General features: G+C 40.7%; 1 protein-coding gene across 2 annotated transcripts in view; it reads right to left on the bottom strand.

Annotated features, from left to right (window-relative positions):
- Window positions 1–1643: 1643 nt before the first annotated feature.
- LUZP4 (leucine zipper protein 4) overlaps window positions 1644–26201 on the bottom strand; it is a 32734-nt gene continuing 8176 nt past the window's right edge. Inside the window, exons 3-8 of one of the 2 annotated variants that reach the window (XM_058713280.1) lie at window positions 25371–25489; window positions 20892–22138; window positions 15586–15667; window positions 6985–7037; window positions 3452–3572; window positions 1644–2356 (exon numbers count right to left, since the gene is read on the bottom strand). In XM_058713280.1, coding sequence (XP_058569263.1) covers window positions 2258–2356; window positions 3452–3572; window positions 6985–7037; window positions 15586–15667; window positions 20892–22138; window positions 25371–25489 — 1721 coding nt within the window. In that variant the 3' untranslated portion in view covers window positions 1644–2257. The remainder of the gene's footprint in view (window positions 2357–3451; window positions 3573–6984; window positions 7038–15585; window positions 15668–20891; window positions 22139–25370; window positions 25490–26201) is intronic. The other variant, XM_058713281.1, reaches the window with a different exon arrangement.

Below are 26201 nucleotides of genomic sequence, written 5' to 3'. Positions count from 1 at the left end.
ACTAAACTTAAAAAAAAAGTAGTAAGCAGAAAGATCAAAACAGAAGAGAGGGAGATGGGGTAGGCTCTACAATTTCTACCTGGTTGCGGGTAGGAATTTTAGTTACCACTGAGGAGCAGCGTATTGTACAATCTCACAATTGAGCATGCATCACACAGATTGCTGAGGCCCGCACCCGGAGTTTCAGGTTCAGTAGGTCTGGGGGTGACACTGGAGAGTTTGCAACTTCCTAAGTGATGCTGACCACGCTGGTCTGAGGACCTCACTTCAAAAATGAATGCTATGGGGGCACCTGGGCGGCTCCGTCCATTAAGCGTCCAACTCTTGATTTCAGCTCAAGACAGGATCCCAGGGTTCATGCGATCCAGCCCCGTGTCCTGCTTGGCATTGTCTTTCCCTCCCTCTCTGCCCCTCCTCTACTCATACTCTGTCTCTCAAAATAAATAACTAAATAAACAAACATTAAAAAATCAGTGCTATGATTGTTGCCAAATGAGGCAAACGTGGAAAGTTCAGCCTGTCTCTTGGTTCATGTACTGACAAATACCCAGAGTGTTTATCTCTTGGCATGGACCAAACCGGTTGTTTATGCTCCTGTACTTCTAACGTTATTCAAGGTAGAGAGGGAGAGATGTGTGAATTATATGGCTGCTGTTCAATACAGAAAAGAGACCATTTTGGAGCTGGGAAGGTATTACGAAGTTCGTTGACTTATGCCGTTTCTTTTCACCCGATATTATCCATCAGCAAGCAAGACCCTGAAAACAGTACATCTATCCCACATTCTCTGTTGATGAGAGTATGGGAAAACAAGCCTTTTCATATTCTGTACAGCGATTTATTAATATGTGTAACATTCTAAATAAGTACTCTTTAACCCAGCAATTCTACTTCTAGAAAATGGTCGTATGGAACAAATTGGAGATCTGCTGCAAAGATCTAGCTCCATGGATGGTCATCACAAGTTTCATTTACAAAAACTCAAACTAGATGCAGCCCGAATGTCTAGCAATGGGAAACTGGATACCTACCACGGAAAGAAAGCTTTGCTATGGCAGAAATCTTTGTGTCAACAAAATACATATGGAGGTAGAGATCACAGTTGTTATGCATGTGGGTTTTTATGGTATTTTGTGTTTTCTAAAATTTCTTCAATGAACGTGTATTGTTTTTGTGATCTGAAGAAACATTCTTTCCCAAATCACTTGCTGCAAATTACAGTATGAAGCTTCATGCACATCGTCATTCTCCATATTCAAGGTTAGACCCTCGGAGCAAAGCTACCACAAAATGTAGAGACCTTGGGTCAAACTGATCATGGCTTTGCTTTTCAACTCAATGTTTCAACCATTTGTTAATTTGGTTCAGAAAACAATGGTATAAATGAGTCCGACGAGAATACAACTATTCTTATATTTCCATATTGCATTTCATTTTCTTTGCACAAATAAATGTGAGGGCAAGATTTATTAAATGAGGCTGAAAGTCTTATAGAAGTAGGAAATAATAATAAACCAGTATTTTTAACAACGGGCTTAGCTGGACACAGTTGACATCCAAATTACACTTCGATAGTCTGTGTGTATCATTATTCAGGATCATTGGTACTTTGGACTCCAAATATCAATGGAAAGACAAAAGGCCACATTTGTATTTAAACTTTATTACCTTAATACATTCACAGAAAATTACAGTAGAACAATTTGAAATTCTTATAAGTTCATATCAAAAGCAAAAGCGTAATTTCCCAGAAAAAGTGAAAAGGCTTGGATACCAATTTATCTTTTTCATGAAGAGTACAGTTCAATCTTACTAACTTTTGAGGCAGAGAATATTTTATCATCAAAGATGCTCATCGATAATCTTGCTCTACTGTTGAAATACAATCTATTTAGGATTCCCAGGTGGGTTCTTGAGCTCAAAGAACAACTTAAAATCAAAGCAACAAAAAATAAAAAAGAAAAGAAAAGAAATATATTCTCTACCATTGAAGACAAGTCATTCTGAAAACCTAGCTGTCTTCCTAACATGTCTCATTCTAAATCATCTTTCCTACTTGTTACTCATTTCTCCGTTCTTTTATGCACACAAAGTAAACATTCTTTTTCTCTTATGTAAACATTGTTGACAGGTTATTTGCATCAAGGCGTACTTAAGAAAAGATACATTAACAAGAGAAGCAAAAAGGTAAATACTGAAAGCATATGTCTATCGTCTAGCATAAACTCACTACAATATCCTTGTTAACAGCGAACCTTTAAGAGGAAAGGACTTTTTGGTCTTCAGAATTGACAACTGATTCTGGCGTTTTCTTCGTTGTCAGCTTAGAGAATCTTTCATTTAGTGAAAGCTTAGTCTGTGAAGGAAAGAAAAGCTATGGCTTTAGTGGTTTAGCAATATTTAAGAATACTCACGAAACTTGATTGTTAAAGTAGACAGGGGGTGGTTGGAGGAGACTGCGAGCGACCAGAGACAAGACTGCGAGTTTGAAGAAACTACACAGCACTCTGCTCTGCGACCCTAAAGGCATGAGAGACTTTGCCTGCTCTGAGGTAGACCACCAAGGCCACCTCTTGGGTTCTTACAGGCTAAATAGTGTCATCAAACGGCTTTAATTGAAGAGGTAGTGAAGAAAGCAATTACCCATAGACTAAGTGGGTAAGCTTCCACAGGATGAGGGTCAGGCTTGCTTCCATGCAGTGGAGACTGAATGCCTTAACTGTGCCCAGGAATTTGGTAATCTGCCTTGTGAAGACACCCCGGGGGCTAAGTGACTTCCAAGCGGTATTAGTCTATAACCAGCTGGAATACCTCGAAGATCTCCCAAGACTTAACTTCCAGTTTCTTCCTCGTATGGACGGTCACCGAGCCTACGTTTCTTTCTCCATTTTCAAGCAATACCCTTTTACCACCACCCCGAAACCTAAATCAGAAGCCAGACTGATACTGCTCTGAGGCATAGGCAGTCTATCCATTACTATATACTGCCCATTTTCCAATTCTGAGTCATATATGCTTTTATGCAGAACACAATTAATCAGAATATGAGTGGAACAAGGTCCTCTGGTTAATTTCACATTAGCATTTTTGTTTTTGTTTTTGCTATAGTATATTGGTAAACACATTATATCCTTGGAAAGGTGCCTCAACCGTGTTGAGCCTTAAGGCCACTACAGATGTGAACACACAGTAGACTGAACTAAATCCGTATCTGACTCGAAGTTCACTTTGAGAATGGATAATTGAGGTCAGCTTGTTTTCTTGACCTTTGTGTCCTTAGCAAAAAAATACAGGGAAGAAATTTCTTGTGTATCAAAGGGCTCCAGACAGGCTTTGTTTAACTACTTTTTTCCCCTATACATAACAGATAATCCTTATATATATTTAAACTACACATGGATTCTTTAACATCTCATGGGCGAAGCTTACGGTGCAATTCTATTACATTTACCTGATGACCAGCTGCTTGAAAGGTGAATTTCAGGCTTATTTCTTTGGGCTCCTGCAGAGAACTATTGGTTGAAGTATTTTTATTTCTTAGGAGTAAAGCTTTAGCACCACATCTCGTGTATCTGTCAATTAAGTATAATATTTAATAAAAATGTATTTGACAGGCACAATTAGATGAGCAACTTTGGGCCATTCAACTTAACCTCTCTAGGTCTCATTTCCACCAGCTACATAATGAAGACGTTTTACTCAAGAATCTTCAAAGTTCCTTTTAGCATTAAGGTTCCAAGTATTGAATTGAGGAATCTTTGCATAGCATCCAAGAAGATCCCTTGTATGCATTAATCTAGCCTTTTTTTATATTGTTTCTTCAGAACCACAAGACGAGTTTTTCTACTCCTCATATGCCAAAGCAGCTTTGCTATTATTTCAGTATGGTCATACCTAGAAGCATTTGGGAACAAAAGTAGCCACAGCCTCTATATATAAAGAAAATGGATTAGTAGGTGCCTTGGGCTGGAGTGGGGAGGGAGGTAAGGGAGTTAAGAGGGAGTGACTACTAATGGGTACAAGGAGTTTCTTTAGGGGCTAATGAAAATGTTCTATAATTAGATTATTGTGATGGTGACATACTCTGTTAATATACCACAAGCCACTGAGTTGTATACTTTAAGTGGGTGAGCTTTATGGTATGAAAATTATACCTCAATAAAGTTGTTATTTAAAAAGTAGCTGGGGGTGCCTGGGTGGCTCAGTCGGTTAAGCATCCAGCTCCCGGTTTTGGCTCAGGTCATGATCTCACGGTTCAGTTCGTGAGTTCCGGTCCCGCATCAGGCTCTCTGCTGACAGCACTGAGCCTGCCTGGGATTCTCTCTCTCTCTCCCCCACTCTGCCCCTCTCCTGCCTGTGTGTGCTCTCTCTGTCTCTCAGAATTAAAATAAACTTTAAAAAACAACTTTTTTTTAAGTAGCTGGAACATGTGGATACACAGAAATTAACAGAAGCAGCAGCCTGGCTATCTCAAGAGTAGCCACCCTCTGTAAGAGGCAGAGAATAACTAAAGCCTAACTGCTAGGGGGTTATCTTGATATTATCAGTTAAGTTGGGGTAGTCAGTGATTTTAAAATAAGTCAGGTGGGGGCGCCTGGGTGGCGCAGTCGGTTAAGCGTCCGACTTCAGCCAGGTCACGATCTCACGGTCCGTGAGTTCGAGCCCCGCGTCAGGCTCTGGGCTGATGGCTCAGAGCCTGGAGCCTGTTTCCGATTCTGTGTCTCCCTCTCTCTCTGCTCCTCCCCCGTTCATGCTCTGTCTCTCTCTGTCCCAAAAATAAATAAAAACGTGGAAAAATAAAATAAGTCAGGTGATTTTCTTCACTGTTGCTCTTTTTTCCTGGTTATAAATATTGTTCCTGCTGGGACCCAACAGGACCAAAAACAGTGTTTGACTTGGAAAAAAGAGAGAGTGCGGGGCGCCTGGGTGGCTCAGTCGGTTAAGCATCCTACTTCGGCTCAGGTCATGATCTCGCGGTCCGTGAGTTCGAGCCCCGCATCGGGCTCTGTGCTGACAGCTCGGAGCCTGGAGCTTGTTTCAGATTCTGTGTCTCCCTCTCTCTCTGGCCCTCCCCCGTTCATGCTCTGTCTCTCTCTGTCTCAAAAATAAATAAACGTTAAAAAATAATTTAAAAAAAGATAGAGAGTGCTCTGAGTAATTAAATAGATATTGGTTTCCTAATTAACTTTTAGTCACATGTTCTCTTTCCTTTTCCGTAACATTCCACAGAACGTGTAAATGTTTTTTTTATTTACTGAACACAATATATCCCATTGCTAATTTTAAAAGCACGTAAGTGTAACATTCTAAATGCGGCAGGCAGAATTCCAAAAATAATCCCCAAAGAATTGCACCAGAACTGCGACTGTGATGAGATAGCACATCCATGAATATATTACTTTATCTGGCAAAAGAGACCTTGTAGATGTAATTCAAGTTACAAGTCAATGGACTTTATTTTTTTACTTTATTCATTTATTTTTTAGTTAACTCAATGGACTTTTAAAATAAGGAGATTATCCTGGTTTATCTGGGTTGGCCTAATCTAATCACATGATAAAAGCAAAAGATGGGGCAAAGAGTAAGAAGGAGGGGCACTTGGCTGGCTCACTGGGTAGAGCATGTGACTCTGGATCTTGGGGTTGTGAGTTCAAGCCCCACGTTGGGTATAGAAATCACTTAAAAATAAAAATCTTGAAAGAAAGAAAGAAAGAAAGAAAGAAAAAAGAAAGAAAGAAAAGGACATGACATGCTGTTGCTGGTTGGTAGATGGAGGGGCCGCATGCAAGGGAATTCAGGCTCCCTCTAGAAGCAAAGTGACCCCTGACTGACAGCCAGGAAGGAAACAGAAAACCTCATTCCCACAACCTCAAGGAACAACTAGAAGGAGGTTGGAAGCAGATTCTTCCCCAGAGCCTCCAGACAGGAGTACATCCCAGGGCCAGCAACTTGATTTCAGCCCCATAAGGCCCTAGGTGGAAAACCAGCCCAGCACCCCTGCACGTCCGAGCTACAGAATTCTGAGATCATAAATGAGTGTGGTTTTCAACGGTTTGTGGTCATTTGGTTAAGCAACAACAGAAAACTAATAAGCTAGGCTTTTAAAGAATTTAACCTCGTCTTTACTTGCACTTGTGGAGAGACAATATACCAGAGTAGAAGGCCCACGGCTTTGTAGCCACGCAAACCAAATTTGAATAAATTATTCAAAATCTGAATTACGTTATTAGTCGTATTGCTTCAAGGAAGTTAATATACTCTCTGGAGCTTATTTTATTCATCTGTAACATGGACATGTTCGTACCTACCTCACAGGATTGCTGCGGATTAAATTATATCACAAATGTAAAAGTGCTTAGCACAGGGCCTAGCACATAATCGGCACTCGGTAAATGCTATCTATTATCATGAATCTGCTCCTACGTCCACAGCTCTTTGAGCCCTTCCGCAGATGCTCCTGGTTAGGCCCATTTTAAAGGTGTATAACAGGACTCCTTCTTTCATGGCTGTAGTTCTGAAGGGTTACACAAACGCTCCTGACAATTTCACCTGGCAAAGCCCTGCATGCTTGAAACCAAGATCATCTGGAACACTGAAATTTACTTAGCATGTCTGGTATATATTATAAAGGGCAGGGGGTTTTAATTTTCAGATTAAATAATGAAAATTCTTCATGGTACCGAATTCTTCAGTCTTCAGGTGACAATTCTTGCACGCGTTAAGTAGAAAGGATATGACACCAAGACATGTATATTCACCATAGGAAAACGAAGCCAGGACATCTCAGACATAACCGTAAAATCAAGCCTGGCCGTTTTAATCACGAATTTTCTGGTTCGATATTGGGATTATCAAACAGATTGGTATGGATTGTTCAGGATCATTCTAGAAGGCTCTCCCTGTAAGCTACCTGTATTTATCTTTGTTTCATTTTTTCCCCTAAGAAGAGTTAAATTTATCGTACCGATGTCTATCTGCAATTACCTTTCACGTCTTCGATCGCTTTCGCGGGATCTGTGGCCATTTTCTGGTGATATCTAAATGGGGAAAGTGGAGACAAATCATGCAAAAGCCGTCCTTACTCAGCACCAGATGCTTATTTTCTTTATTTTAAATTGACTGACATTTTCAGTGACAATATTCTTGTTGCTTGATCCTCCATCTAACATTCAATTTCAGATTTTTCTCCCCTATTCACAGATGCAAGAATGTCAAAGCCAGTGGGTCCTTAGAGATCAAGCAGTCCAACCCCCTCACATAACAAATTAGGAAATGGGGATTTGGAAAAGTCAAATGCCACAGTACTGGTCTGGATCTAGGGGAAAGATAATAATTGTAGATAAAATCCACAAAGCGTGTCCTTATAACCTTTACAGAATAAGCCTGTAATATTGACTGTATTTAAGATAGGGGGTGCCTGGCTGGCTCAGTCAATAGAACGTGCAAGTCTTGATCTTGGGGTTGTGAGTTCAAGCCCCATGTTGAGTGTAGAGATTACTTAAAAATTTTTTTTTTTGAAAGATAGCTAAAACCAGACAAAGACCCCACTAAAAAGGAGAATTACAGGCCCATATCCCTGATGAAGCTGGATGCAAAAATTCTCAGCAATATGCTAGCAAATCAAATTCAACAGTACATTAAAAGAATGATTCACTATGGTCAAGTGGGATTTATTCCTGGGCTGCAGCGCTGGTCCAATATTTGCAAATCAATCAACCCAATATACCACGTTAATAAAAGAAAAGATAACCATATGATCCTTTCAATAGGTGTGGAAAGAAGCATTTGACAAAATAAGGCATCCTTTCTTGATAAAAACTCTCAAGAAAGTAGGGATAGAAGGAACATGCCTCAACATCACCAAAGTCATATATGAAAGGCCCACAACTAATATCATCCCCAATGGGGAAAAACTGAGAACTTTCCCTGTAACATCAGGAACATGACAGGAATGTCCACTCTCACCACTGTTATTCAACATAGTGTTGGAAGTCCTAGCCTCAGCAATCAGACAACAAAAAGAAATAAAAGACATCCAAATCGGGAAGAAAGAAATTGAACGTTCACTCTTCACAGATGACATGATACTCTCACATGGAAAACCCGAAAGACTCCGCCAAAAAACTGGTAGAACTGATACATGAATTCAGCAGTCACAGGATATAAAATCAATGTACAGAGCTTAGCTGCATTCCTATACACCGATAATGAAGCAGCAGAAAGAGACATCAAGGAATTGATTCCATTTACAATTTGCACCCAAAACCAAAAGACACTTAGGAGTAAACCTAACCAAAGAGGTAAAATATTGGTACATTGAAAACTATAGAAAGCTTATGAAAGAAACTGAAGGAGACACAAAGAAATGGAAAAACATCCCATGCTCATGGATTGGAAGAATAAATATTGTTGAAATGTCGATACCACCCAAAGCAATCTACACATTCAATGCAATCCCAATCAAAATACCAACAGCATTCTCCACAGAGCTAGAACAGTCCTAAAATTTGTATGGAACCAGAAAAGACCCCGAATAGCCAAAGCAATCCCAAAAAAGAAAACCAAAGCTGGAGGCATCACAATTCCGGACTTCAAGCTGGATTACAAAGTTGGAATCGTCAAGACAGTATGGAACTGCCACAAAGACAGACACATAGATCAATGGAGTAGAAGAGAGAACCCAGAAATGGACCCACAAATATATGGCCGACTAATCTTCCACAAAGCAGGAAAGAGTATCCAACAGAAAAAACCCCGTCTCTTCAGCAAATGGTGCTGGGAACACTGGATAGTGAGATGCAGAAGAATGAGCAGGTACCACTTTCTTAAACCATACACAAAAATAAACTCAATACGGATGTAAGACCTAAAACCTACAGGAGAAAACAGGAAGCAAGCTCTCTGACCTTGGCCACAGCAACTTCTTACTTGACATGTCTCTGGAGGCAAGGGAAATGAAAACAAAAATAAGCTACTGGGACCGCATCAAGATAAAAACTTCTGCACAGTGAAGGAAACAATCAACAAAACTAAAAGGCAACCAATGGAATGGGAGAAGATATTTGCAAATGACATATCAGATAAAGGGTTTGTATCCAAAATCTATAAAGAACTTACCAAACTCAACACCCAAAACACAAATAATCCAGTGAAGAAAATGGGCAAAAGACACAAACAGACACTTCTCCAAAGAAGACATCCAGATGGCTAACAGACAGGAAAAGATGCTCCACATCACTCATCATCAGGGAAATACAAGTCAAAACCACAATGAGATACCACCTCACACCTGTCAGAATGGCAAACTAACGACTCAGGAAACAATAGATGTTGGCAAGGATGCAGAGAAAGAGGAACTCTTTTGCCCTGCTGGTGGGAATGCAAAGTGGTGCAGCCACTCTGAAAAATATGGGGGCTCCTTAAAAAATTAAAAATAGAACATCCCTAGGACCCAGCAATTGCACTACTAGGTATCTATCCAAAGGATATAAAAATGCCGATTTGAAGGGGCATATATATCCCGTATACAGCAGCACTATCAACAATATCCAAATTGTGGAAAGAGCCCAAATGTCCATCGACTAATGAATGGCTAAAGAAAAAAAAAAATATATATATATACATACACACATATATATGTACATATATATACATACATACATACAATGGAATACTACTTGGCGATGAAAAAGAATGAAATCTTGCCATCTGCAACAACGTGGAATTAACAGGAGTGTTCCAAGTGAAATAAGTCAGTCAAAGAAAGACAAATATCATATGATTTCACTCTTATGTGGAATTTGAGAAACAGAACAAATGAACATAGAGGAAGGGAACGAAAAATAAGATAAAACACAGATGGAGGCAAACCATAAAAGGCTCTTAAATACAGAGAACTGAGGGTTGCTGGAGGGAAGGTGGGTGGGGGGATGGGCTAAATGGGTGGTGGGCATTTAAGCAGGGCACTTGCTGGGATGAGCACTCGATGTTATATGTAAGTGATGAATCGCTAAATTCTACTTCTGAAACAAACAAACAAAAGAACAAAAAATAGCTGAGATGGAGAATTGTATCATCCCAATAATTTTAGAAAGTCTTACCTGTATCCCAGTCAGACATTTCATGTGTCAGTTAGGATTTTTTCCAATAGTTACCTTAAATCCCTTATCCGTGTAATTACTTTGTAAGTGACAACAAAGTTTACACCTACATGCGGTCAATGAAACAAACCAAAGCATAATGAAAACATTCCATTCAAACATGAATTGGTCCAGATCACTCCACAACTGAACCGGTTTCAGTGCAGCCGCTTATATGTAACCGGTGTTTGGTGATCCAACTGTTTTTATATCAAATTGTAACCACAATTACAGTTCGCAAGCAGATTTGGTACTAACAGCCTTACAAACAATATAATAGCAGCCAAAAAGCCCATCGAGCCAGTAGACTATAAAAGCACCATAACAGGGGCTCCTGCATGGTTCAGTCAGTTAAGCATCTGACTTTGGCTCGGGTCGTGATCTCATGGTTCGTGAGTTCGAGCCACACATCAGGATCTCTGCTGTCAGTGCAGAGCCCGCTTCAGATCCTCTGTCCCCGTCTCTCTCTGCCCCTCCTTTGCTTGCTCTCTCTTTCTCTCTCAAAAATAAATAAAAACTTCTTTTTTTTAAAAAAGCACCATCACACATGTAGTTATTCTTCAAAGTTAATGGGTACAGATCAAATATCCTCTTATCGGAAAGTTCGTGTTTAGGTTGGAAGCACCTATTAGTGTTTACACGTAAATACGCCATGGAAGACAGCCCTGAATTCGATACGGATGCGTGTCTAATGGCAATGACTCCAGGAGTTAAACAGAGTCTCGCATAGGCTCACCCATGTTCTCTCAGCAATGCCAGTTAATGGGGTCTTTGCCAAGAACTAAAGAAGGATAAGGATGCCTCCAGAATGAAGCTATGGTTTATATGCAAACCAGTCGCAATCACAGCAGATTAGTCCGGAGCTTAACTAGGTATAGAGAAGCCAAAGTAGAAGACAGAAGAATAGGAGGCAATGGGGGGAAAGGAACAGGAATTAGAACTTGAAACTATTGTTAAGAAAGGGATTTGAGCTAAATGTGATTATTTCTGAAAATAAATTGGTCAATGCCAGCTCCTTCCATAAGGTCTTTCCGTACATACTTCTACACTGCCCTCGATATAAAATCCATACTCCAGCGTGGCACGCAGGCCCTTGGTGATCTGGCTCCTGACACCCTACCTCTTCACGCTCACCTCTCAACAGCTCTGCCCACACACTTTCCACTTCAGCTCAGTGATTTTTCAAACTAATTTTTTTTTTAATTTTTTTTTTCAACGTTTTTAATTTATTTTTGGGACAGAGAGAGAGAGACAGAGCATGAACGGGGGAGGGGCAGAGAGAGAGGGAGACACAGAATCGGAAACAGGCTCCAGGCTCTGAGCCATCAGCCCAGAGCCTGACGCGGGGCTCGAACTCACGGACCGCGAGATCGTGACCTGGCTGAAGTCGGACGCTTAACCGACTGCGCCACCCAGGTGCCCCCAAACTAATTTTTTAAAGTGGTAGAAAACCGGGGCGCCTGGGTGGCTCTGTCACTTAAGCGGCCGACCTGGTCTCAGGTCATGATCTCACGGTCCGTGAGTTCGAGCTCTGCGTCGGGCTCTGTGCTGACAGCTCAGAGCCTGGAGCCCGTTTCAGATTCTGCGTCTCCCTCTCTCTCTGACCCTCCCCCGTTCATGCTCTGTCTCTCTCAAAAATCAATAGAGATTAAAAAAAAATCTTTAAAAACAAAAAAAATAAAGTGGTAGAAAACCTAGTTCTAACAAAATCTTAATTTGGTATCCCAATATGCAAAAGCCTGAAAAGCAAAAGTGCCTTCGTTGGCCCCTAAGGCACCTCTTCAAAACCCCTAGACCTCTGCAGTACAAAGTCGGAAAACTACTGCAGTCTGGTCAAACCAAGCTAATTGCAGTTTACCAAACACGCCGTGCTTTCTTTCACTTCTGTACCATTAATTTTTTTTCTAGGGGATTGGGGAGAGAGGCAGAGAGAGAATCCCAACTAGGTTCCATGCTCAGCGGAGAGCCAGATGTGGGGCTCAATCCCACAACCTGAGCCCCACATTGGGATCATGACCTGAGCCGAAATCAAGAGTCAGACACTCAACCGACTGAGCCACCCAGGCGCCCCACTTCTGTAACTTTAATCATGTTGTTTCCTCTGATCGGAATGCCTTTCCCATCATTTCTGTTTTGCTTACTTCCACTCAGCCTTTAGGATTCAACTCAAACACTCTCTCCCCTCCTATAATTTCCTTAGCTGGTTTGTACCTTGCACCCACCTCTAAGTATTTTTGCTATGCTTCTCTCTCTCTGTCTCTGTATGTGTCTGTCTGTCTCTCTCCCTCCCTCAGTCTTTCCTTCTGTCTCTTCCCTCCTTCCTTCTCTCTTTTCTCCCTTTCTTTCCTTCGTTTTCTTTCTTTCTTTCTCAAGTACATAGCACATTTCTGAAATGTAATGAGAGCTCAAAAGTGTCAAATAAAGAAATTAAATACCACAAAGAGAAAGAAAGGACCAAGAAAAGGACATTGAATTTGACAACAAAGAAGTACTAAAAATCTTTTGACAGCAAAATTCGTTAGAAAGGTAGGAACTGAAGTCAGATTCAAGAAATGAATGGGCAAACAGAAATACTTACGAGGTTGTAGCTGTATCCATGTGGAAGCCTATTAGAGATTTTGTTCCTATTTTTAAAATATTCATATTTGCCCCTATATTCTCAAGGGGAATTTTTACTTCACATTGAAAATCTCTTGACTATCTATCTATTACATAAAATGAATTAGAATGCAAGGACTTTTTTTTTTTGTAATGTTTATTTTTGAGACAGAGAGAGACAGAGCATGAACGGGGGAGGGTCAGAGAGAGAGGGAGAGACAGAATCCGAAACAGGCTCCAGGCTCTGAGTCGTCAGCCCAGAGCCCAACGCGGGGCTCGAACTCACGGACCGTGAGATCGTGACCTGAGTTGAAGTCGGATGCTTAACCGACTGAGCCACCCAAGCACCCCTGCAAGGACTTTATTTATTTTGAGAGAGAGAGAGAGAGAGCAGGGGAGGGGCAGAGGGAAAGGGAGAGAGAGAATCTCAAGCAGGCTCCGTGCCCAGCACAGAGCCTGATGGAGGGCTCGATCTCATGACTGTGAGGTCATGATCTGAGCCAAAATCAAGAGTCAGACTCTTAACCAACTGAGCCACTCAGTTGCCCCAGAATGTAAGAACTTTTAAAAAGCCATGGATTGGGGCGCCTGGGTGGCGCAGTCGGTTAAGCGTCCGACTTCAGCCAGGTCACGATCTCGCGGTCCGTGAGTTTGAGCCCCGCGTCAGGCTCTGGGCTGATGGCTCGGAGCCTGGAGCCTGTTTCCGATTCTGTGTCTCCCTCTCTCTGCACCTCCCCTGTTCATGCTCTGTCTCTCTCTGTCCCAAAAATAAATAAAAAACGTTGAAAAAAAAAATTTTTTAAAAAATAAAAAAATAAAAAAAAAATAAAAAGCCATGGATTTTTAAAGTAATCATGTCTATATGGCCATCATGAACATTTGGTAATTATCATGTATAATTTGACATAATCATCATCAGAGCAATAATAAAATAATAAGAACTCCAGTTATGGAACGCTTACCCTAAGTCTCTATCCTAAAATGTTTACACGTATTTCGATTAATCATCACAACAACCTATGAGGTCAATATTATCACCATTTTATAGCTGAGGAAACAGGCTCAAAGGGACTGGCCCAGGGTACCTCTGCTACCATGCTTCATCGAATCTAAGATACCAATGATTATAAAATGCACTGTTATTTTACATATCGCTGAAAGAGCTTTTATTTTATTTATTTATTTATTTATTTATTTGAGAGAAAGAGACGGAGAGCAGGGCAGACGGAGTGAGAGAGAGAACCTTAAGCTCAGCACAGAGCCTGACGCATGCCCGACCCCATGACCCTGGGATCGTGACCTGAGCTGAAATCAAGAGTCACATGCTCAACTGACTGAGCCACCCAGATGCCCCTGACAAAGTTTTTAAACTTTCCAACTTAACTATGGTGTACCATAGCAAATGTAAGGCACTTCCTGCTTTCAGAGATATAAACACTGAAAAAAGCGTGGATGTCCTGAAATTGATTAGACTGGTATTAAGTGGTAGAAATACGATTCCACCCAAGTGTGAGTCCAAAGCCCCTGTCATTAGTCACCGCACCATACCACTTAGATCTCTTTGGATATCTTATAGATGTCTTTCATGTTAATCTTATTTATAGGGAAAGAAAACCGATACTGAGAGCAGGGAAAGTGACGTGTACGAGGTCATACACACAGCTCGTAAGGAGATTAGCCAGGAAGGGAAGTCACGTCTCTCAGACCCAAACCAGAACGGTTTACACTGTATCACATTGCCATCTAAGCCACCCTGTCTTTTCCTATAGGTGAAGAGGTATCGGGAAAAATACCAGAGTGGCATGTGTAGGAGTAAGCAAGTATTAGGTGTCTCACGTAAGAGCTACACCTACTTAATAGAGCTTTTCATCTAAATACTTAGGTCAAACACGTGAGCTCTGTAATAAAGATAGACGTTTCCAGCAAAATAGGTTTAATTGGCTCAGTCAATATACAGCATTTCTTGCAACTGTTACAGCACTCCAAGAAGTAATAAATAAAATAAAGACAATGCCCTGGGGATTCAAGGACTGTAAAAGAATGTTTAAGGTAACATATGCTACTGGGGTGTCTGGGTAGCTCAGTTCAGTGGAGCATGTGACTCTTGATCCCAGGGTCATGAATTCAAGTCCCACGTTGGGCGTGGAGCCTATTTAAAAATAAATAAATAAATACTACGCGTAAGTTTTATTTGTAACCCATCTCATTTTTGTCTAATGCCCACTCAGAAGCTAAATTAAGTAATATAAGGTAGAAATGCGGGTAACGGAAGGGAAGGGGGAACCTTTTGCAAGCACCTGTAGTGCAAGGCTGGAAACATGTAGACACGGTTGACATACAAGGTTTCTTCCTACCCTGATGTTGGCAGACGGGTTTTACAACATATTACAGTAATCATCTAGTCAGAGAAAGAAAAATATCGTATGACTTCACTCATATGAGGACTTTAAGACAGAGAACAGATGAACATAAGGGAAGGGAAACAAAAACAGTATAAAAACAGGGAGGGGGACAAAACAGAAGAGACTCCTAAATATGGAGAACAAACTGAGGGTTCCTGGAGGGGTGGCGGGAGGGGGGATGGGCCAAATGGCGAAGGGGCACTAAGGAATCTACTCCTGAAATCACTGTTGCACTGTATGCCAACGAATTTGGATAGAAGTTAAAAAAATAAAATTAATAAAGAGTAAAATAACTAACTAACTAAAGTAATCATCAATATAAGCAGATGCCAAAACTAACTACTAGAAGAAAAATGGCTACAAAAATGAAAGCCGGTTCAAATGAAAACGACATAAAAAAATCTACATAGAATCTGTGCTATAAAATCGCAAAGGCTGATACTTACCCTTCGATTCCTGTTCATTTGATCATGTCTTCGATACACCTGCTTCTGGAAGTGTTCACGCCTTCTTTTCATTGTTAAAAACCTGACACAAATCATAAATGGTGACACTGTAAAACAACAACCTTTTATACTGAGTGAAATTATGTAAAATGTATGTCTTCAAGCAATATTGTTTCATTATACATATTTAAACATCTGATTGAAGACTGAATGCTAGATGCGATTGGAATACAGAATAGTGTTTCGCTAAGTGATTTTCGGCTTAGCGGTGCATTTTTATTCACCGCATGCATAGCAAAGATCAGAAGTTAACCAGGCAATTGAATATTTCTGGTTAAATTTTTATTTCAGAGTAACGTCAGCAAGACAGCATTTACAGACTCAGTGTTCTGTTTCCTCAAAATTCATATGCTAAAGACCTAACAACCAACGCGATGGTACCTGGAGGAGGGGTCTTTTGGGAAGTAATTAGGCTCAGGTGAGGTCATGAGGATGGGGTCCCCATGATGGGATTTTGTGTCCTTATAAGAAGAGGAAGAGCCCAGAGTTTGCTCTCTCTCCACCATGTTAGAACACAGAGACAAGGTGGCTAGACAGGAAGAGAGCTCTCACCAGAACCCGACCATGCTGGCACCCTGATGTCAGACTTCCAGGCTCCAGAACTGTGAGAAATAAATTTCTGTTGTTTAGTGTACCCAATCTGTGGTATTTTGTCATGGCAGCCCAAGCTGAGGAAGACAACAGCAGACTAGGAAGCTATAGGCCCTTTTTTGCCTAAGATACACACTCTATTAAAAATAACATACAGGGGCGCCGGGGTAGCGCAGTCGGTTAAGCATCCGACTTCAGCTCAGGTCATGATCTCAAAATTCATGAGTTCAAGCCCTGCGTCAGGCTCTACGCTGACAGCTCGGAGCCCAGAGCCTGCTTCGGATTCTGTGTCTCCCTCTCTCTCTGTCCCTCCTCCACTCACACTCTGTCTCTCTCCCTCTCAAAAATAAACATTAACAAAAAAATTTTTTTAGTAAAAAAGCAATAAATAAAACCAACATATAGACTAGACTACCTCTGTGAGAACTCCAGAGACCAGCTGAGAAACTACAACACTCTGGCTATTGTAAAACCAAGAAGGGATTCCAGTGAATGGGGGAGGAATGCTCCCCGCGTTTAGTGCACCTATTTTTGTCCCTCCCCCTATGCAAAGAGCATAGAGCAACCTCGAGGAAACCCCTGGACTAGGGCTCCACCCTTGGGATGGAAACTAAAGAGGGGACCATGTATCCAATGTTCTGGTTTCTCTGGGGGCTGCCTGAGGGGCTAGATTTTTGTTTCACCAGACTCAGAGCATTAATGAGACCAAGGCCAGAGTTTGGGAGCTACTGAAAACAGAGGCAAACAGCGCATCAGAGCTGCAGTTCTGCAGGCAGCTGCCAAGGGGAACAAGAGGTTATAAAAGGTTTGAGAGGTGCTAGAACTCCCCAGACAGTAGATTTCTCCTGCGCGAAGCCAGAACGTAAAGACTGGGAAAAGTGTTTGTTTTTTCAAATGCGCAAATCCCGGCAAAAATTATAAGACACGCAAAGAATCAGAGACTTGGTCCAATCAACCAAAATACAACTACAGAATTCAACCTTAAAGGAATGCAGATCTATGAGCGACCTGACAAAGAATTTAAAATAATGATCATAGGGGCGCCTGGGTGGCTCGGTCGGTTAAGCGTCCGACTTCGGCTCAGGTCATGATCTCACGGTCCGTGAGTTCGAGCCCCGCGTCGGGCTCTGTGCTGACAGCTCAGAGCCTGGAGCCTGCTTCGGATTCTGTGTCTCCCTCTCTCTCTGCTCCTCCCCTGTTCATGCTCTGTCTCTCTCTGTCTCAAAAATAAATAAACGTTAAAAAAAAAAATTTAAATAATGATCATAAAGATGCTCAACGAGCTAAAAGAGAACACAGATACACAACCAAAGGAAATCAGGAAGATGATGCATGAACAAAATAGGATTATCAGCAAGGAGATCGAAACTATAAAAAAAGAACGAAACAAATTCCGGAGCTGAAAAATACAATAGCTGAAACGAAAAATTCATTAGAGGGGTTCGACAGAAGATTGGATTAGGCAGCAAAAAGAATCCGCAAACTCGAAGAGGTCATTTGAAATCATTTCAAGGTCATTTGAAATCACTGAGTTGGAGAAGCCAGAATAAAAATGAACAAAGAAAAATGAAGAGAGCCTAAGGGGTTTATGGTATATTATCAAGCAGGCCAACACATGCATTATGGGAATCTCCGAAGGGGACGGAGGAGCAGAGAGGGTATTTGAAGAAGTAGAAGCAACCCAAATGTCCATCAACAGATAAATAAAGTATATACACACAATGGAATATCATTCAGCCTTCGAAAGGAAGGAAATCCTGTCACAGGCTACAAACGTAGATGAACCTTGAGAATATTACGCTAAGCGAAATAAGCCACTCACAAAAACAAAAACAAAAACAAAAAGGAACACTACAGGATTCCACTTACAGGAAGTATCTAGAGTAGTCAAATTCACAGAAACAGAAAGGAAAATGGGAGCTATCAGGGGTTGGGGGGAAAGGAAAATGGGAAGCTATTAACGGGTATAGAGTTTCAGTTTTGTGAGATGAAGAAGTTCTATAGGTCTGTTTCACAGCACTGTGAATATACTTAACATCACTGAAGTGTAAAGTTGAAAATGATTAAGATGGTCATTTTATGTGGTTTACGATTTTTTTTAAATAAAAAACCCAAAATTCATAAACTTGTAAGATGTTTCCAGTTGGTCTAGACCTTTAGGCACGTAGCCCAAATTTCTCCTTGCACTGATTAGGGAACTGAGATCCAGAAATATTAAGTAATTTGCCCAATGCCCTTAGTGACAGAATTGGGACATAAAGCCATGTTTTCATATTCGTATGTTGTTTCTACTCACTCCAAGAAGGGCCGTTTCCTTAAAACTCACGGACCAGATTCTCACTGGCATCATCTTCCAAGAAGTAAGAAAAATACTAACAACTGAGTAACAAATGAGGCTAGGGAATAGTGAAGAATCTGGGAACAAAAATCGGGAAATCAAGTAGTTAGTCTGAAAAGATTTCTGTTTTTCAGAGTGATGCACAGTAAATTAGGGATTTTCGATTCAAAGATCTGATTTGTCAATCATCATCAGGTTTGAATCTGTTTCAAGAATGACTTGGCATGGTGGAGTGGTAATGTCAGTTGTCACTCTGTAGTTGGAGTTTAAATGGCAAGCACTCTGAAACTAAAAGGCTCATTTCCTCTGAAGCTGTTATCTGTATTTAGAAAAGCTTTCATCAGGTGGACAGCCCAGCTCATGTAAAGATAGGTGCACTTTGCCATTCGCTTCATGGAAATTACTTAGCGGAGGGTACAAAAGACAGTTTTTGTTCTGCACGCTTCTCTATTTACGTATCACATCAGCCAAGAAAGAAGACATCTGTCTATGGATATAATTAACCATATCAGAAAAGTACTGAAAGCTGAAATCTGGTATTTTTGGAGTGTCACAAATCCAAATCCACATCCTGCTTACGATAAATTCTGTTTAGAGTTTTTGAGAATCATATTGGTTTTTCAGAATCGAGACTCGTTATTGCGAGTCTCCATAAATAAATAATATTCTGAATAGGCTCTCATTCTTTATGCCAGAGATTTGCACAACTACCTTTTATCCAAACCACACTGGGCTTGTACGTTGGTGACGTATGTAAGGCAGAAATGTACTAAACCCTTCTGGTTTGTCTTTATCTTCTGGTCAAGTTGGCCTGAGGGGAAAATTTCACGTGAGGGCATGAAATTACTAAAGTCTTCATTTTATCCTTGGTGCAGAAGCCAACTCCAGGTCTGAAGAGTATTATTACACCTAACTGCTCAACTCATGTATAGTATTAGAATGGAAAATGATGGAGTTGAAGAATTAATCTCCAAGGGATCAATTATAAGAGTACACTAATTTTCTGTACTTTATACGTTCTTTTAGAATAGTTCTGCATTTGATAACTTTAATGTTAACCAAGCAAATACCCTTATTTGTGCTGAGAATACAAGAAATTGTAATAATAGAAAATAAAGGAGAAACAACGGAGCAGAATAGTGCATTCAATTTTAAAATGGACAATGACAGAAATATGTCATCGTAAATGGAATTGCAGCACCTCGGTGGAAGTATTATGCCACTTGACAGACAAAAATTACCATATAAAATAAAGTAAAACATAAAAATCCTGAAGAAATGCAGAAATATTAATTGCCTGTCATCAATGTTAAGCATATTTTCATTTTTATAGCAAATTATTTGTGTACTGTTAATGGAAGTAGGATGAGGCCGTTAGCATTAAAATAGTGCCTACATCAGTCATTGTCTATATACACAATAACCTACCCCTACATTTTGGGGGGAAAATGAAGCTGAAACTAGCAATTCTGTGCAGTTGTTAATATGCGCTAAAATATCTGACTAGACATTTACGGGCAATGAAAGCTGAAGGCAATCACTGAGAAGTTTGAACTGAAAATAAACTTTTACTCAATTACCTAATCATACTACAAGCGTCTTGTCGTTTTTAAAACTCAAATAATTTGCAATACTATTAAATTTCTCTCTCCCTCTCTTTTTTTTTTTTTTTTTTTTTTTTTTTTTTTTTGCTAGGGCAGACAGACCTAACCTATCCGTTGTAGGAGGCAAGTAAATGCATGTGATATACTCTAAATGTATTCAGAAGGTGAGTGTTGCATCTATGCATAGAATAGCATCCTCTCCTATGGTCTGATTCAAGAAAAGCAGAAGACTTCAGCTACCCAAAGACACGCCTATCATTTGTATGCCGAGGACTCTCTGAAGACTTTTCGAGAAGGAGACAGAGCAGGAAAGATAGAAATTCATTATCCGAGATTATATTATCAATCTAGCATAGTCTGTTGTTAGATTAGCTAGCCTAGAAACCTGACAGTTTCAAAGGGAATGGGACACCAAGTCAATGTGTTTTTATTGTCGGGAAGGCTCAGTAGGAAAGGCTGAGTACATGGGGCTCTGCCAGGGAAAGCCAACCTAGATGAAACAAGTTAAGGAGGGCACATTGGGAATCTGGATGATCCAGAGATGGGAGCAAGTTGAAAGAATATTGATGCCATGTATTGGTTACTAACCTTCATTCTATTAATACCTTAGTCCCAATGCAACATCTATTACAAAAACATATTTACCCAATAAAGTACATTTCCATATTACTCTACACATTATACTAACGATTAAATATTTATTATGTCTTTACCTGTCAAATTCAGACTCAAATTTGGATGATGTTTTGAATCTTTCTACTGGTGAGTATCTTCGATATCTCCCTGATTGGCCATGATATCTCCCTGATAGGAGATGAGATCTCTCTGAGGAGAAATAAGATCTCTCTGATGGGACAGGAGATCTCCCTGATGGGAAATGAAATCTCCCTGACGAGACAGGAGATCTCCCTGACGAGAAATAAGATCTCCCGGACAGGACAGGAGATCTCCCTGACAGGAAATGAGATCTCCCTGATGAGACAGATCTCCCTGACCAGACAGGAGATCTCCCTGATGGGAAATATCTCCCTGATGAGACAGGAGATCTTCCTGATGGGAAATAAGATCTCCCTGACAGGAAAGGAGATCTCCTTGATGGGAAATGAGATCTCCCTGACGGGACAGGAGATCTCCTTGATGGGAAATGAGATCTCCCTGACGGGAAAGGAGATCTCCTTGATGGGAAATGAGATCTCCCTGACGGGAAAGGAGATCTTCCTGATGGGAAATGATATCTCCCTGACGGGAAAGGAGATCTTCCTGATGGGAAATGATATCTCCCTGACGGGAAAGGAGATCTTCCTGATGGGAAATGATATCTCCCTGACGGGATAGGAGATCTCCCTGATGGGACAGGGTATCTCCTTGATGGGACATATCTCCCTGATGAGACAGGATATCTCCTGGATGGGACAGGAGATCTCCCTGACGGGACATGAGATCTCCCTGATGGGAAATGAGATCTCCCTGATGGGATATGAGATCTCTTTGAATGATCACGAGACCTCTCTGAGTGACCATGATACCTCTCAGTGTGGCCACGAGATCTCTTTGATCGGCTATGAGATCTTTCTGGGTAGCCATGAGATCTTTTTATTTGGGCATGAGATCTTTCTGGCTTGTCATGAGCTCTGTCTAATCGGGCATGAGATGTCTTTGGCTGATCGTGAGCTTTCTTTAATTGGCCACGAGATCTTTCTGTTTGGGCCCAAGATCTCTCTGACTGGTCACAAGATATCTCAGATTGCTCATTAGAACTCTCTGACTGGCTACGAGATCTCTCCGACTGGCCAGAACTCTCTGACTGATCACAAGAACTCTCCGACTGGCCTTGAGATCTTTCTGAATGATCTTGGTTTTCTGACAATTGGTCTGGAGATGTTTCCAACTGTTGCTCATTCTCTTCCGACAGGCTCCCACTCCTCTCTGTTTGGGAGTTGGAATTGTCATTGCACTTCTCCTGCAAAAAATCACAATTTTGCAAGACAAATATAATACTGTTTTGTCAAAGCCGTTTCTACGGACAGTTTTGTTTTTTTTTAAACATTTCATTGCTCCTACTTTTATAAACGGTTTTCAGAACTAACTTGCAAAGAAAACTCAGAGCCCATGTCACTGGCACAAAGAATATCACGCATATAAAAGTTTAATAGAATTAGGGACACCTGGGTAGCTCAGTTGGTTAAGCATCTAACTTCAGGTTACAATCTCATGGTTTGTGAGTTCGAGCCCCATGTGAGGCTCTGTGCTGACGGCTCAGAGCCTGGGGCCAGCTTCGGATTCTGCGTCTCCTTCTCTCTCTGCCCCTCCGCCGCTCACACTTTGTCTCTCTCACTGTCTCTCAAAAATAAATAAATATTTTTAATAAAAATATAAAAGTCGAATAAAATGTTTTAAATATAGGGGCGCCTGGGTGGTTCAGTCAGTTAAGTGTCCAACTCTTGATTTCAGCTCAGGTCATGCTCTCACTATCGTGAGATCGAGCTCTGCATCAGGCTCTGCACTGAACGTGGAGCCTGCTTGGGATTCTCTCTCTGCCTCTCCCTCTGCCCCTCTCCCGTGCTCGCTCTCTCTCTCTCTCTCTCTCAAAAAAAAAAACGTTTTACGTATAGAAAATTTGTTACTTTGCAAATCTGGATATATTCCAAGGTGTTTTATGTAAAGAAACAGATTCTGTGACTTTACAGCTGAAGAGAGACAGAATATTTAATATTTTGTAGTACAAATCCCTCGAACCAAAGGAAAGTATTCAAAATCGTACTATTTATTCCTCACTTGCTTGGGCTCATTAAAAAGAAACTATCTCTTCAACATAAATTAATACTTCTAGAGAGAAAGACAAATACGTGAGGGGAAAGGTAGCAATAAAGAAAGCAGAAGGTTGACTTAATACCGTTCCATAAATAAATTGGCCTGGCAACAAGTCAGCCTTTCTGCCTTTTCCATTTTTAAAACAAAAGGGCGGTAGAATGAACCAGCCACGTGGCAATAATGAAACCTTTCACAAATCTCTACGATGCTATATAAATGCAAGAGGATGAAACCATATGGACCGTGCTGAGAAATCAAGCTTTCCACTAGGAAATATTGCCTGGCAAACAAAACATGCCCTAGATGTGCCATTATGACTTTCCAACAGAACACTAGCGGAAGCTGAGAGCAACCGTTAAAAGGCAGGGAAGTATTGGTATAAAGAATATTATTCACATAAAACTTAAGTAAAATGAAAAATATGACAGGGGACCCCAGGTGGCTCCAGTCGGTGAAGTGTCTGACTCTTGGGTTTCAGCTCAGATCACGAGCTCACGGTTCATGAGTTCGAGCCCCATATCGGGCTGTGCGCTGACGGTGCGGAGCTTGCCTGGAATTTCTCTTTCTCTTTCTCTGCCTCTACCTGGCTTGCTCTCTCTCCCTTAAAAACTAAATCAACAATTTTAAAAAACAGCTCTTCACTCTCACTTAAAAAAGGAAAAAAAAAAGACAAATTTGTTACTCCGCGAAAGCACAAAACCATACTTACTCTCCAGCCTTTCTACCATAAAACAGAAGGAGACTGGGTAAAATGCACAGGTACCTCTTCCCTTTTCTAAGAGATTAGTGTTGGCAGCATAGAGACCGCAGGAAGGATTGAGACCCATCTCCTGAAGACCCATATGCAGCAAACACCTCCAAAGGAGCCTGCACGATTTTTAGAAATGTTTTCATCCACTTGGCTATGACAAATTTCCCCCCTTCAAAAATGAAACGCACGTTCGTTTTCTTATAAACAACAGGTACTATCAAAAAAAATTGCGCAGAATACATACAATTGTATTCCACTGGTATCGAGACTAAATCTTGTGCGGTATAAAACCAGGTTATTAGAATTTCAACACACGATTGAAACCTATAATTGTTATTCAATTTATCGGTGAAATAATCGTGCTTAAATTTTAATATATTTCTTGACCTCAGAGTACTTTTTTTTTTTCTGGTGAGTTCTGCTATAAGGACGGTCTCAAAAGTCTCAAAAGTATGAGAGATAGAAAGGTGCTCTAGGGGCACTTGGAGGACTCGATTGGGCGTCAGACTCTTGATTTTCAAGTCATGATTTCACGGTTTGTGAGTGCCTGGCACTAAATTCTTTTATCTTTTTCTCCTATCCCCACATATAATATTTGAAGCAGGATTGCTCTAATATCTTGCATAGCACCTGCACAGGGTAGACATTTAATCAGTATTTGCTAAATCAATTTAAATTAACCCTTTATTTGAAAATGCAACATGATGCCCTCCAAAAAAGAAAAAGACTGGTGTTTATGTAATCTGACCCAAAATGGTTTAATTTCCCAGCACCACCATGCTTTTTACTAAATGGCCACATAATGCCTTAAGAAGAATCAGCTTAGAGGCCCAGCCGAAAGAGTGGCATGAATGTTAGCTCATGAATCTGGATATGAGGATCTCGCAAACTCTTGTCCAGTGACTGGCTCACTTACACAAGTTCAGAGGTGATGAATTTGTACAACTATAGTATGTCCCACCAGTTGGACCCAGAGTGTATTTCATATCCTGTATCACCTGACTTCTCGGTGGTTTTTTTTTTTTTTTTTTTTTTGTAAGTAGGGTTTTTCATTTTTTTTCAGGTTTTTATTTATTTTCGACAAAAAGAGAGAGAGAGCATGCATGAGCTGGGAGGGGAAGAGACAGAGGGAGACAGGATCCAAATGGGGTTCTGCACTGGCAGGAGAGAGCTTGATGTGGGGCTCGAACTCACAAACTCAGCCGAAGTCGGACGCTTAACCTACTGAACCACCCAGGCCAGGTGCCCGACTTCTAGTTTTTATGACTCATTTCGCAAGTCTACTAAAGCTGTTTTATACTATACCTAAAGATCAAAGACTCTAGATGAGGGCAAAAATGAGAATGATTATGCAAGACAAGTCACAAAACCAATCATCTACTCTGGCATTTTGTAAATTCAAAATTTCTCGCAATGATTGAAAATAGCAAAAATTAAGTGTTTATTACAACAGTTACGGAGGACAAAGATCAATGAACAAATATTGGGTTTCAATTATGTTCAAGGCGCCATGAGGGAGTACTATGAAACAATCTCTGCTCTCAATGGAACTGAAAATAATCTTTAATATTAAGAATTATATTAAATTTAGGACCTTTTACATTGGTTAATTCTCAGCATTTACATTTACCTGATTATCTACAGGCTGCTCGTTTGAAGCGCTTTGTTCAGACTTGAACTCAGAAGATTCTTGGCAAGGTTTTTCGTCTTGATTTCCTTTCTCAACGTTGTTTGTGAATTGTGAGAGTCCTTGAAAAATGATTATTTGCTGTATTTTCAGTCAGTAAATTCAACATATTGTTCAGAAGTATTATCTGCAATCTCACTGTTTCAAGGCTATGCCCTGGGTTTTGCAAAACTTGACATTTCATTAGTCTGATATCATCTGAGAGTCTCACTGAATTCTAGAACAGTCTTTGCCCTACTGTTCCTATTTGCATATCTTAGTATAGTAGTCTTCTTTGTATGCAATACCTCAAATTTGTTTTCATATGACAACAAAGTTGGGGCATGGTATCTGAAATTAACTGGAAGAATACCCTACTAGAAGAAAGAGAGATGGAAAAAAACTATCTGCTTTGTATTAACCATACGAATATTCGCCTCAGTTGTCTGCTGTGCTTTGGGTGTAAAGATAGTTGCAGAAACAAAGAATATGGATCTCCAAAAGGCTCACACAGATCAATTTTACATTTAGTTAGAAACAGGAGAATGGGCTACCTCCCCATTCTTAGCAGATTTGTTCCCATAATAACCACCATCCCTCCTTTTCTCAGAACCCATTAAGCCACTGAAAGTTTCAGACAAGGACTGTAATGACGCTGGGTAGAAACTGGCGGGGGCTTAGAGAATGCACACTGTCAAGATGGTTCCAGGCTGCTGACTAAACCATGAAGATCCTTAACCGTGGAACAGACTTCTCTACAATGGCAATCTGCAGCACGTTCTTATTAAAATATGC

Source organism: Neofelis nebulosa, chromosome X, assembly GCF_028018385.1.
Source record: "Neofelis nebulosa isolate mNeoNeb1 chromosome X, mNeoNeb1.pri, whole genome shotgun sequence".
Taxonomy (NCBI): domain Eukaryota; kingdom Metazoa; phylum Chordata; class Mammalia; order Carnivora; family Felidae; genus Neofelis; species Neofelis nebulosa.
The sequence above is the reverse complement of the archived record's forward strand: the minus strand, read 5'-3'. Positions and strand labels throughout refer to the sequence as shown.